This window comes from Phaenicophaeus curvirostris, chromosome 22 (genome assembly GCF_032191515.1).
Source record: "Phaenicophaeus curvirostris isolate KB17595 chromosome 22, BPBGC_Pcur_1.0, whole genome shotgun sequence".
NCBI classification, from domain to species: Eukaryota; Metazoa; Chordata; class Aves; order Cuculiformes; family Cuculidae; genus Phaenicophaeus; species Phaenicophaeus curvirostris.
The window spans coordinates 4,043,171-4,056,926 of record NC_091413.1 but is presented as its reverse complement, the minus strand read 5'-3'; the positions used below and the strand labels follow the sequence as shown (position 1 = coordinate 4,056,926).

General features: G+C 44.6%; 1 protein-coding gene across 3 annotated transcripts in view; it reads right to left on the bottom strand.

Moving 5' to 3' along the window:
* Window positions 1-1,734: 1,734 nt before the first annotated feature.
* SPSB1 (splA/ryanodine receptor domain and SOCS box containing 1) overlaps window positions 1,735-13,756 on the bottom strand; it is a 33,909-nt gene continuing 21,887 nt past the window's right edge. The window contains exons 1-3 of one of the 3 annotated variants that reach the window (XM_069874710.1): window positions 9,918-10,283; window positions 7,498-8,330; window positions 1,735-3,865 (exon numbers count right to left, since the gene is read on the bottom strand). In XM_069874710.1, coding sequence (XP_069730811.1) covers window positions 3,738-3,865; window positions 7,498-8,191 — 822 coding nt within the window. In that variant the 5' untranslated portion in view covers window positions 8,192-8,330; window positions 9,918-10,283 and the 3' untranslated portion in view covers window positions 1,735-3,737. Of the gene's footprint in view, window positions 3,866-7,497; window positions 8,331-9,490; window positions 9,689-9,917; window positions 10,284-13,756 lie in introns of those variants that run through there. The other 2 variants (XM_069874708.1, XM_069874709.1) reach the window with 2 other exon arrangements.

Here is a 13,756-nt window from a genome sequence, read left to right as displayed (position 1 = left end):
AGAAAGATGAGAGATGCTGGCCAGGGTAACAGTGTTGGTTTTCAGGGAGGCTCAGATACAAGTAGGACTTGCAATTTTTCATTCTACTCAAAAAGGAGCAAGTCTGCTTGCTGCATGTCAGTGCTTGAACACAGGCAATAGCAGGGGAAGCAAAGCACCACTGATTCATTAGGACTTGCTAATCTGTGATATCATTTGTTGATTCCAGCAGGTCCAATCCCCACCTCATGACTTCCTCTGCTGTTACCATGGCAGTGTACATAAACACTACTAACTCCCAGCCCTGAGCAGGTCATTTGTTTCAAATATTCCATGCAGCTGGAACGCAAGCCTGTTTGGGTGTCTGGAGCTGAGCATGAACTAATTTCTCAGTCTTCTGCACCCACCCCACCTTATGCCCCCTCCCCAGCCTGCTGCTCTCCCAGAACTCCTCCAGCCTTCCCCAGAAAGCTAAGGGGCAACTGGCCACATCCTCATACAAGGAGAAAGTTTCACTTAAGTCCTCCACTACCTGCAGCACAACAAAAGTGACGATTACTGAATATACTGGAGATTTAGTCTTAAGATATGTAAACAGTTGTCTTCTACACATAGGAAAAACTAGCAAGATTAAGACATCAAAAACTCAAAACAATTCTTGCTCTGACTGGAGACACACACACACCCTCCCAATTTTTAAAGCCCTCCTCCCCCAGTATCCTTGTAAGGCAGTTTGTAAGCATAACTCTGAGTTTAGTTGAGCCTCACGTGTTGCAGTGTTTATGCAATACGATTAAATCAATTGGTTTCCACACACAAGTTTGTAGCAGCAGAGAAAATAGAAAAGTGTGCAGACAGGAGGGAGAATTAGAGCTTTTGTCACAACTGATGAAAAAACCCCAAGTCATCTCACTTCCAGTCAGTTTGAAGAGGCAAAACCTAACTGCTAATAGAAATACATGAAAACACAGCACCAGAGTAGTGGGTAGCAAGGAACTAAAAACTAACACCAGGGGACTTGAGTTAAATCAAGTTCACAACCTGAAGAAGTTACCTGGAACACACTGAGGGCAATCAAGCACATGATACAGGAATGACTCTCCCAACACTCAGCTTATCCTGCTGCAGCACCTCCTGAGATGAATTGTGCGGTTCTACCGGCTAAGGATCCCTTTAGCCCTTATCTTTTAATTTTGCTTTTATCCATCCCCCATCTCCTGCCTAAGAAAAATGACAGCCAGTTATCAACAAAATAGTAGGTTAGCAACTTGTTTTCACATGAGCTTCTTTCCTGGAAGAATAAGAAAAGGCATTTGCTGTAATCTAGGAGTGAACTTTGCAAGCCTGCAGAAGGCATCGAGTCTGGCAAGACAACCAGAGCCTTGATCTATTATACTTGAATCTATTTAGAGAAAAATAAGTATGGTGTAATAAGTCAATGGTAAACCAAATTAAAGTGAAAAAAACAAGGCTGCTGTCTCACAGATTCTACTCATCTGTCTGGAGTAGTCACTTTTAGGCACCAGTTGCTGCTGTACAATATTTCAGGGTTCACCCTCCCAACCTTTACCAATAGCTGCAGGTTGCCTTCTGCCTGCACACAGACAGCTTTATATTATTCCAGGTAGAAACAAGGCTATGACAGCCCTTGCTTTACCTGTTCGGGCTGGCTTCTTTGGAATAAGCTCACCATTCATTCAGAGACTAGATATAAAGAAGTCTTATCATTTCATGCAAATAAAAACCAACATCAGGTAATATTTAACAAAGTTTATTAGGTTACTGAGTATTATCTACAGTCATAAAATAGAAAGTCAGAATTTAAAACTGTACAAAGCAACGTACTGGTGAAGTGAGAAGAGATGGAAACAAGGGAGCACAAAGGGCATCAGAAGTAGGGAGAACACAGCTGCTTCCCTGGAGTTCTGGAAGACACTGGTTCAAGTTGAAGGCAACTAAGTAGGGCTCCATACACGCTGAATTTTCTTGTATCCCACCCTTTAACAGAAACTAATACAAACCCCTATGTTAAAAAAAAAAAAATCATATAACATTAGATTAAAAAAGGGGCAAAACACACCCCACCCAGTCTTGGCACCAATTCTGTGCTTTAAAAAATATACTATGCAAGTAGTTTATTTCCAAAAGGTACCCTACAGCAGCTGTTTTAAACATGTTCTTATACATACACCACAAATATATATTAACATTTTCAACAACTAAACTCATTTGTACCTAAACAGAACTGAAAGGATAATTCAAGAGCCAAGAAACAAAAAAAAAACCAACCAACCACACAAACATTTTTCAAGACAAAGTAATGTGCAAAATAACCCCAGAAAGGCAGCATAGTAACCTGTGGATAGGTCAAGAGAGCAGCTCCTGCTAGCTAAGGAGTGTCATCCTCTTTACTTGGCTACTGAGGTGATAACCTATTTGGGATGTGCTGATTTTGCCTGAATTGGTCGTCCTATTTATTGCAGTTCTCTCCTGCTCCCTACCCCCAGCTCTGTAGAGGTTCAGTTTCTTCTTGCTGTACCTGAAGATCACCCCACTGGCCTCTGAAAGTCTCATGAGTCACATTCCGCAGCAAACGCCTTCTGGATTTCTCATCTGCTGATGCTACTTCTGCAGCCACACTGCTACCACCTTCTCTGGGACAACTTCCCACCCCCAGGCAAGAAAGAGAGAACTATTCCTGCTGCATAGTTAAGTGGAGATTATGTCAACAGTCTACGACAGAACAAAACCTGGTTTGGATGACTTTAAGCAGCTTATCTAAGAAGAGAATTCCCTGGCAGAGCCATTAGAGAAACTCATGAGTATCTTTCTCTAAGGCTTTAATGTGCAACAGGCTATACCTAACGCAGACCCAAGAAGGCAGGACCTATAGCTGTGTAACCGATCTCAGCTCGTACAGCCGCTCTCACCCTATTGCAGGAGAAGTTTATCCCTTGACTGTCCTCACATCAGCAAGGAATCCCTGATCCCAGACTAAAACCTGCAGGATTAAGTCAAGAAGAAGGCAGGTGAAGGCATGATGTGACTGCTCAACCAGCTGAGTCAAACCCACTAAGAAGAGGCAGAGCAGAGAATGGAGCACAAGAACTGAGAAAGCAACGATGATCAACAAGAAGGCAGGATTGGCTGTCTATAGATTAACACTAGAGCACAGTGAAAAGTCCTGGTAGAGACACAGACATCAGTGACATAACCACCTTCTCCAAATTAAGTGTCCTGGTGGAAGGGTTATTTTTGGTGTTTCGGGGTTTGGGGGCAGGTTTTTTTAATTTTGGTTTTTAAAAACTCAGTAATTAATTCTTCTTAGTATTCCAGACTCTCCCCAATAACGCTGGCCATCCCATGCCTTTCCATTCTTAGTACCCAGTCTTAACATTTCTACTCCTAATGTTTTCCCTTCCCCAAAATTATACTCTTCCATTTAGCTGGCACAGAAAAACCATTCACTCCTAGGCTCTACAACCCAGACGATGCAGTGCAGCCTTTTCTCAGGAAACAGAGGGAAGCACAGAGCTTCTGTAAATGTTTCTTTTGTAAGTGTGCTGGGGAAGTGACTTCCAAAGAACAGAACTACAGCTGTGAATAAGGGCACGTGGAGACTTAAGCAGCGGCAGGAATACTTTGGCCAAGGAGTTCCAACAGTAGCGATGACACGAGGGTGGAGAACCCATTGCTTAGTGGGTCAACTCAGCTCCGGTATTTTGCCTTGCTTCCAGCTCTGTCCTTGAACATGAAGGTCATTGGTAGAGCAGGTAACTCTTGAGGGAGGCTGGCAGTGGCAGCGTAGGGATCTCATTCAGTCTTTCCTTGCCCAGAGCAAGCCTCACAGCTCGCCGACACAAGTCCATCAAAGGCAGTGGTTCAGCTGGGAAAAGAGACCCAAGACATTAACATCCCAACCCACAAGGTCCACATTTCATTCTGCTAGTTCTAAAAATCCCCCTGATAAAAGACTGAGCAAGAAAAGTGAATGCCTGGCATGTTTGCAGGTCCTGAGCCGTTCAGCATTCACATATCAGCAACTTCAGCTCAAACAGACAAGCAGAGCATGATGTTTCTGTAGGGGTTATTTAAACCATACATGTGTGTAACTGAAAAAAACACTAGAATCCTCTAATGGAAATCCCCCTGCTGTAATACCATTCATTCAAGTCGGAACACATCTTCTACCTCGTGCCTCTTACTGCAGTAACCAAAAAAATCTTTGCAAGAGACTCAGTGAAGTAAGACTGCAGCAGTGTGATAACATTGTGGGGCATGGGTACCCAGAAATTATCACGATTTGTCTCATATTCACATAAGAGCTGTCAACCCCTTCATTTGTACTACACATTTCCCATGAAAGACAAAGCCATATATCAAAGCTTCATGTCACTACTTGTATTGTGACATTTTCCACTAAAGGATTCCCCCGTGTCATAAATCCAGGAAAGATACAAGCCTTTGGCTATCTTTTTTTGCATCCTGTACTTCTAAAAGCTCAACAAGAGAATACTAGTTTTTCAGGAACTGTGCATGGGACCCTTTGATGCCAGAGTCATTCACAACATAGAGGGGACTAAGGTCAAAGCCAGAGCTAACACAACAGCTCCAGAGAAGGAAAACACAGATGAGTTTCTCAAAGCTCCTGTTGCCAAGCCTGTCAAAGCTCACCTTTACAGATCATGCTGCTCGAGCCTAAGGGGCTTCTCCTCCCACAAGAGAAGACCAACACAAAAAGATATCCCAAATTGAGGAGTTAACTGGACATCCTTTTAATAGCCCGAGGACTCAGCATGCACCATTATAAACCTGCCTTTACAAACATCTTGAGCTGAACACAGGCACACAAAAACATCCCCATGAATGGAGAAGTTGGGTCAAGAAGCTGCAGTTTTCAGGAACCCTGATGGATGCCAACAGCTCTGACTTCCAGTACTGCAAGTCAAATTAATCTGACCAGCCATACAGCTGTTTTAAACAGATTAGGGACAAGGAAAGCTCAGTTTTGCTGTGCACTGCCATGATACTACAATTTTTACCAGAAATCATTCCATCAGTGTGGTGAATACAAGTCTCTTCTTTCCAGGTTCAGAGATAACAGCTAACACTGAAAAGCTCAAACAGAAGTGTTGTCGGTAGCCTCTGATCAGGCCACTCCTGATTCTAGTTTAGAAAAAGTAAACAGTCCCACTGCTCCATGTAGAAAACACTTCCAAAGAAAAGTGGAGAAAGCTAATTTTTATCCAGTTTTTGGAAAAATGTCTGTGAGAAGGAGAGTTTGTTAGCTGAGGAGAGACTTGGTAACAAAGTCAGGAAACACGTGCTTGAATCAGTCTGTCTCCTCAAGTTAGCAGCCAGGGCTGAACTAATGCCCTGTTTCCCCCCTCTCCTTCCTTGCTATAGATCACAAGCTATTACCTGCTCCAGGGGAAGCTGCAGTGGAATGTTTTTCCTAGCAGTTCTCCAGAGTTCTCCCAGTGCTTCAAACATTAATTATTCCTGAGGAATCCTACCCCTGCATGCACAGCTCTTTTACACTGACAGCTGGATGGAGAGCAAACAGATCCATTGGGGCAGTGCTGTTGCTTCCCAATCCCCACCATTCGTTACGCATGTTCTGTGCCACAAGCGAAAACACGGCTGCACTCAGCACAAGGTATTGCTGATCTTGCCTGCTTATGACCTGCTTCAGGATCCGTGCTGCCTCTTACGCAGGGACAGGTCTCTCCAGCCGGACTGCACGTCTCGGCTCCGGCTGTGATGCTGCCAGAGAAGCCCGTTACCAGCAGTGTTCCTTTGGGACTTCCTGATGTAGCCTATTCTTAAACCACTGGGGTACAAATACGCTGTATTCAAACTCTGTCCCAATTGCTCCTTCTCCATATGGAGATGGCTGGGACAGAGGCATGGTCTAGCCAGCATCCCAGAGGATAAGGGGCCCTGACCTTCAAAGCCTATAGACACTGACGTAACAAATACATTCCAGTTTAATGGCCTTAAAAGGAGGGAATCTTCTTCCCACTCTTCAGAACTCTTTCTTCATCTAGTTTACGCTGATAACATAGTCTGACAGGAGACCTTGAGACCAAAAGAGAAAGCACACACATACCTGACCTCTTCCATTCACAAGCCCCACGGTCACTGGACACTGTTGCTATTGAATGCTCAGAAGCGCTTAGAGCCAGACACCGTCTTTCTGTCTGTGCCAAAATAGCGTCCCGTCATTCCTGGCCTCCTGCCCACAATTCACTCCTATGCTGAGAGCACATTACAACCAAATCCAATACTGGAGGTGGCCGTTTCCTTGCAGACTGTGCCAACAGCTCCACAGACTCACTGGCTTTGAGGGGAGCTGCAGATTTTGGCTTTAACCCTTCAGCAAAAAAATGGTTACTGGATCCACTGCCATTCTGTAAGCTATTGTGGCAGAATGAGCTGGGTTTCTTGCTTTTGGTGAGGAAGTTCTCTGCCAAGAGCCTCATTTGGTCTGCTGAGTTAAAGTATATTTCTCAAAGCACTTGTAGATTTTGCTCCTTTCTCTTCGCAAGGCTTTTCTGCTTTTGCTGGTGCCCAGTATCAGTTTTGTTGTACCTCATGTCTCCAATACCAGGGCTTTGCCTTTGCTGGCCCAGCATTAGGACATGTTTTAAGCACAAAAAAAGAAAGCCCAGCATGCTATGGCCTTTGGGCAGACACTGCTCTGTAATGCAGGGGAAACACTACTCTTTTCATACCGATACTGCCAAATTTTTCACTAACAACATAAATCCAGATTTTAATCCACTTCCTTCACCCCTCTCCTCCACCCTACCCAGAGGGCTGAGTCACAGTCTGGCCCAGTGGGAACTTCTGACTATGAGAGATAACAGACTTTAGCACATTTGGACAGCCAAATTTATTACGAAGCTTAGCGAGAGATTGATGTCCCTATTAGTAAAAGGCCTGGCATGCAAGTTGGGCTGACTACAATATCCAGCCCCTCACTAGAAACAATCACACCCTGCACCGAAAGTGAAGTGAGCTACTTGGAAATGAGACATTCCCATTTCCTTGGATAGGGACAGATCTTCCCACTCTTACCCACAAGGGATTTTAGAAGTCCCTTCATTAGCCATTTAAAGAAGGTGATTGTCCCTCAGAGACTGTTCCCTCTAAAGAGGCACCAGGATTACACTGCCATTAACACAACTGGCAGAAGGATATTCCTGCTGATACTTTGGTAGCAATATAGAAAATTTTGTTATCTCTAGACAGACAACTGGCATCATCTTTTCCCACCACATCCCCCTCCCATACCCTGCTTGCTCCCTGCAGTGCCTCGGTAACAGTACATGTGTACATCGGAACTTGTTAATTATCCTTGAATAAGGATTCAGAGCTGTGTCCAGCAATCCTACTGCTAACATGAAGTCCTCATTGCCAGAAAAAAACCCTCCCTAGGATGGTCTAGTAAGTCTACACTTAAGCTGCACACAGATCTCTGCTGTTAAAACAAATACAGGGATTTATACTCACGGTCAAGTCCATTCAAGTAGCGCATCCGTATTTCACAGTGTCCCCACACTGCGCTTACCACTGGATATAGCTTTTTCCCTTTGAGTCCCCGAAACGCAACACCCATGTACTGCCCATCTACAATGAAGCTCAGCGTCCCATCATCCATGTCCAGAACCACCAGGAAGGAGTCCGGCACGATGAAGGTTTCATCTGGTTCTAAGAAGGCAGGATAGGTTTTACTTGGTTGGTTCTTGCCGTCATGGTACAATCTGTTGCGCCCAAGGTCCCAGCCCCAAGATTCATGGTTGTTTCCTACAAGAGTCGTGTACCCTACTGAGTGCAGAGGGGCATCTGCTGTTGCCACCCCGACCACAGCGTGCGTGCCTCGCTGCTTCATCGCCCACGTGATCTGCCACACGTGCAGTCCTCGCGTGTATCCCACTTTGCCTCTGATGGCATCTGTACTCTGAGCCACCGGATGCCGGTGAAATATGAGTTTGTCATCCTCTTTCACAAATACATTCAGCGAGCGATCATCATTGTTCCATGAATGCAATAACTGCACTTCATATGACACCGGAGGCATGTCCAGTAGCAAGTCCAGACGCGTGGGTTTGCTGTAGTCAAGTCCCTGGAGCTCCTGTTTCAATGGCCTGTATACAGGGTCCCTCATATCCACAGTCTTTATCCCACCTGTGACTTTCTGACCCATTGTGTGTTTCGATCTTGCCTATTTATAGGCTCCCAAGGCAAGCTCATCTATCTACCCGGTCGCTCCTGCTGTCATTCAGCCATTCATTCAGAAAAGGTTGCTAGGAGACCTTGTCAAGATGTGCACCAGTCAGTATTACCTAACAGATGGAAAGAAAAACAAGGATGAGTTAAACATTGGCACATACAGCCTTGTATGGAACATTTACAAAGCACGGTTTTAATGTTTATTTTGACAACTTGTCCTTCCTTTCCACCACCAAGGAACGGTACTTATGCTGTGCATGCTGCCTGGTACAGACATTGTTTGATCTATATCCTAAGTTTCTAAAGCCCCCTTCAGAAAGGCATTGGAATTTCTGCTTCTTTGTCTAAAGAAGGTATGGTTTCAGCCACCAGAGCTCATCTCTGCACAGAGCAAGCACTGCTCCTTATTACTGCATTACTAAACTCTAAGAAAGCACATCTGTATTTAGGCTGTCTCCAGTTAACCTTAGTTTTACATCGTCATCACCTACACGTAGACCAGGCTGAAAAATTCAAGAAAAAGAGTTTATTCAATGCAGGAGGCTCATAACCCAGTGCACAGAAATGCCAGAGACTTACATTTTCCCACTATTGTCTTCAGTTGATAGGAGGACTGAAAACAATGTCTTGTATAAGCATACTTTTGTCTGGTTTCCTAGCCCTGGTTCATAGCACAGGGTCAGGCTGAGCAAGGCATCCCAGCGAAGGGCCAGGCTGCCCACTGGTGTTCACTGCTCCAGCTCCTTCCAACCACCATGGAGAACTTCTTCTCCTGCCAAAGCCACCTCTGTAGCTACCCACAATGGAGCCAAAACACACAAAGCATTTAATACTCAGAAAAAGAGCCCAAACTGCTTCAGTCAATTTCTCAAAGACAGACCCCAGTTTACAATTGCATTGTCTTTGGACCCCGAAGCTACAGCTGCCTGGTAGTGAGGGATTGCTTTCTACAGAAAAATGCTCTGCAAAGCTTTAGTCTGAGCTATCCCTAGCAGGGAAGAGTAGCATTACTGAATAAACTTCTCCCTTTGCTGCTCTAGAGAGGTTGAAACTAGCCTTTGGAATGCAAAACATTAAGTATAGATTCCATTATAGGGGAGGGAAAGCAGGCTGCATAGTGGGAGTGATACATCTGTGCGCTAGCTAAGCACAAGGATCACGGTTAGACTGGCAAGTAGAACAGGCACTACAAACAGGCCTAGTACCTACAATGTTTTAAGGTTCTAAGCCAGCTTATTCCTGTAAACTAGCTTAGTGCTTTGTGTTATCCTACCCGGCACTCCAGTGCTTCCTTTGCAGTATTCCCAGATCTGACAGACATGAGATAAAGACACGTATATTCCAGCCTTCCTTTTTCAGCTGACAGTTGAAAATTAAAGTTCTTGGGGAGCCTCCAGGATGTAAGCAATCCCCTGGGGTAAAGATATATACTGCTATGACATACAAGTACTACCTGTTGTTGCTATCAAGCCATAAGTCTATTCCCTCAGCACAAACAATACTAAAAGACAAAAAGCATTGAACACAAACCATCTCCCCGCAGCAGTGATCAAACAGGTAGGAGCCAGGCAATAAAAATGAAAGCTGCTCCATCTGGAGAGTTACAAACCTTCCATATCAGCTGGCAAAACAGCTAGTAGCCATTGATAAGGTTTGAGGAGATAATTCTCTTCCAACTCCACAAAAGCTTTGTTAAGTACCTTAGAAGCCTGATTGCAAGTCCAAAACAGCGAACAAAACTATTCCAGCAGCTACTGATACTTTTGGCCCCACTGAATTCCTGCAGTCAAGAGAGCAGCTAAACCTGCTGTACGGTTGGTCTCAAGTGAGCAGCTTCAGTCGAGGCAGGTTCTCTTCTCCAACAAGAAAAAAATATCCAGCTTCAGAAAGAGTCCGGGGGGAGGAGCAGCAAGATTCTTCTCACAGTTTAGTAGTTTTCCTTCCAAATTTCAGAGAAACCTCTAAAATGTTTAAGCCAGCTTGGCTAGAGATACTAGCTCACTTCGCACACCTCTCTTCCAGCACTGCATCCACCAAAGCATCTCTGCTCTCACTCAGTAACACAAACAACCCTCTAAGACAGTTGCCAAACTGGGGGCAGCTATTAGGAGCATTAGAAGTGGGAGGGGAGCTGACTAGCTTTCTAAGAAAAAAGTGTTATTTTAACATTTCCTGAAGTGAGGCAATCACTTGGGGCTCCTGCCAGCTGCAGTCACAACACTTACTCACAACCAAGGACCTCATCTGGCATAGGAAACAGAGCATGAATCAGATCTGGTTTAAAAAAAAAATAAGGTTACTGGACATAAGCAGCACGGCTTCAGCTAGGTGACAGAGAAGGTGCAGGTATGCTCTGGGTTAGCAATCAATTCACCACCAACTTCCTCACAGGTTTTTACTACCAGTCCAGAGTGTTGTAGCTGCCTTCCAGAGACAGTGGCACAACATCACGGTGAATCCTATAAATCAACCTGGTACACTGCTTGATCTGCCTTTGCAACTCTAGACATGTATTGCATGCAGTTATCCAAAGGTTTAACAGCAGTTCCTCCCCATCATCCCACTGTCCCATCTTTAAGCCATCATGCCTGTGTGTACTCAACTTGGCAGTCCTACACCTCAAAGCTGACACCAACACTTATGAAAATATTTGTGAAGTCAACCTAATAGGCTTCTTCCTTTCCCTAGGAAAGCAGCATTAAAAACTATCGCTTCTGGTCAGCATTAAAGCTTCAGTCCAAGTTGTTTGCTAAGGGAAAATGACCATCAAAACAATAAAGATCATTGGGCTGCAGAAACCGAACTGATTCATGAGATGGTCTATGGAAAGTACTAACTACCTGGCGTTCTCAAAGCCTATGGCATATGGACAACAGCTGACAACAAGGCTAAAGCCCACTCTGAAGTCTACAGGCAAATTCAGCTGCTGGAACTTTGATTAGGATAAAGGAATAAAACACTGGCAGAAGGAGGAGAGGCAGAGATTTCCCTGAGAGCTGTACAGTACATGTGGGAACACTGCATCGGAAGCAAGAACCAAAACAAAGCAGCCTGCCAGACTGCAGGAGTATCATTGCAGACTGCTATGAAGCACAAAAATGCTTGGGAGAAGTAAGACAACACAATTCTGTGCTCTTCGTTAGCAAAACAATGCCTCATTCATTACCACTTTTTGCCTTTTGCCAATGTAAACTTCATCATATTTCTCCCAAGGCTGCTGCACCAGAAAGGGAATCACCACACTGAAAAGCGACAGGGATTTTTGAATCACGTATGATCAGATTCCATCTCCCCATCTGCTCCAAAAAGAAAGCAGCCTTTCCTGAACACAAGCACCACTCATCACTTGCACTAGTTTTGACTCTTTTCCCAGGAAGACTATTAACACTAGACGAAGGACAATGGCCAGAATAAAGAGAAGGGGAAAGACAAGGGAAAAAAAGGATTGGAACGGAAGGGTCATTAGACTGAGAGCAGGTCAGATACTGAGCACCATATGCCAAGATTTAAGGGCAACACGGCTCCTTATTAGGGCAAGGCAGCGATTCCTGCTCAGAGCTGGCTCCAGTGTTCCTGGCACCAGCCTGGGCTACAGCTGCAGAGTGGCACCTTGCCCTAGAGTCAGGAACCGCAATTATGCCCTCTTTTTTTGAGAGGAAAAGCTTCTTCTTGCACAAGACAACAGAGGCACTTCCCCTCAGCAGGACAGATAGAGTAAAGCTTACCCTCTTCAATTAATAGATTAATGCTCTGGGCACCTTGATGGGAGACAGCCAGCCAGCAATGAACAGATGCCACAGAACTGCCTACTTCAAAACCTGTTAACTGTTACAGGTTTAAGCACAAGTGTAAGCACTGAAAGTGCTTTTATCTCTCATATCAACAGGGTCGCTGCAATTCTGCTTTGCTTTATAATCATAAGCTCTTCCCTGTGATGCTCTGTTCCACTCCCATGCTACTGTCAGTTTTATTTTTGACCTTCTAGGCTTAAAAGCTTTGCAACATTTTAAGAGCGCCTCTTAGAAAAAAAACTCACTGCTATTTTCAGTGAGAATCTGACCTCTCCTCAGTTTAGCTACTCAGAGCAAACAGGTGATCTGCATCCTACTAGAAAGATACACTAGATTCAGAACTAGGTTCTATTTGCTTTCTGCAAATAGATCAAGGCAGGAGACAGCAAAAAATACGATGGAAGGCATCAAAGTTCCTGCTGCAGAATGGGGAGAACACAGTTCTGCAAAGAAGCAGAGCTGGTGCCCAGCTTTCTTTAAGCATTGACATGAACCAGATATCAATCTCAACTGCTGACAGAAGAATATTTTGTCCCCCAGTACGAATCAAATAACTAAAACCTCATTTCAAACACTTCCCTAGTGTCCCCAAAGCCTAGGAGAACACCTGGCAAACACAAGGCTAAAGAGTGCCCCTTAAACAATTCACGGCTAGATTAAATATGTCATCCACATTCAAAATAAGGCTTTTCATTGCTCCCAGATAATTCACCTCCCTCCTACCTACGCTGGCAATCAAACCCAACTACCTCATCTGAACACACACTAAAAGTGCAATTCAAGCTATCAGTACAGTGAACTTATGCCAAAGAATACTCAACCAAGATGCCCTCATGTTATCTGAAGCCAAAAGGCTGTTCCCATGCAAGTTTTATCACACAGTGGGAGGTTATTTGAGGTAGCTACATCTCAGAGTGACTCAAGAATTTTAACAGGCTTCTGTGCAGATTTTCAGCTCCATTTGGAAGCAAATTGTACAGCAGCAAGAGCTCTCCACGGCCAAGTTCAACTTCTGGACACAAGGTGAAGTACTAGTACTAGCCATTCACTGTCACTGCTGGTACCATTCACCACCCCAACTCAACTCCTGTGCTGCTGAAGTGCTTCCAGAGGCTTAGCAGAGCATGAAGATTTCTAGAAGCACCTCCTCCAAAGCAAAGGGAAGCGAAAACCCAAACTTACTGGAAGATGCCCATGGTTGGTTGAGAACCATGAGGCGCACTGCCACTGAAAACATCTGTTTTCATGAGGCTCAGTACCGGCAAGCTGTCCTTCAGTTACAAACTTTACCAGAAAGAAGGACCAGCAGCACTTCAGACAGCTACAAAAGGTTTAATAACTTTACTTCAGAAAACCAACGGCTCCTCGCAGGTCCTCCCTTGCTCTGCAGCTCAACACCTACACAGCACATCTCTATGGGACATCAATTACAAGAATACATTAAGGCTCTGAAGCTCCTTAATCCCTAATCTAGTTTTACTTAAAGTGTATTTCTTCAAGGCAGTTTACTGTGGCTCCTAGTCCCTCCATAAGGTGTACTGTGTGTACTTCTACAGATAAGAGGATAAACCTTTACGCACCAGCATACTCCGAGTGCTCTGCAGACAATGAATCAGAGCCCTGCCCTAAAGACTTCCAACCTGGAAAACACCTTAGGAGAAGGAAAGAACATATTGCACACATGGTCATTTACTTGCTTACAGCTTTACAAAACTGAACTCGAAGACCCCAGACAGCACTAATAAAGG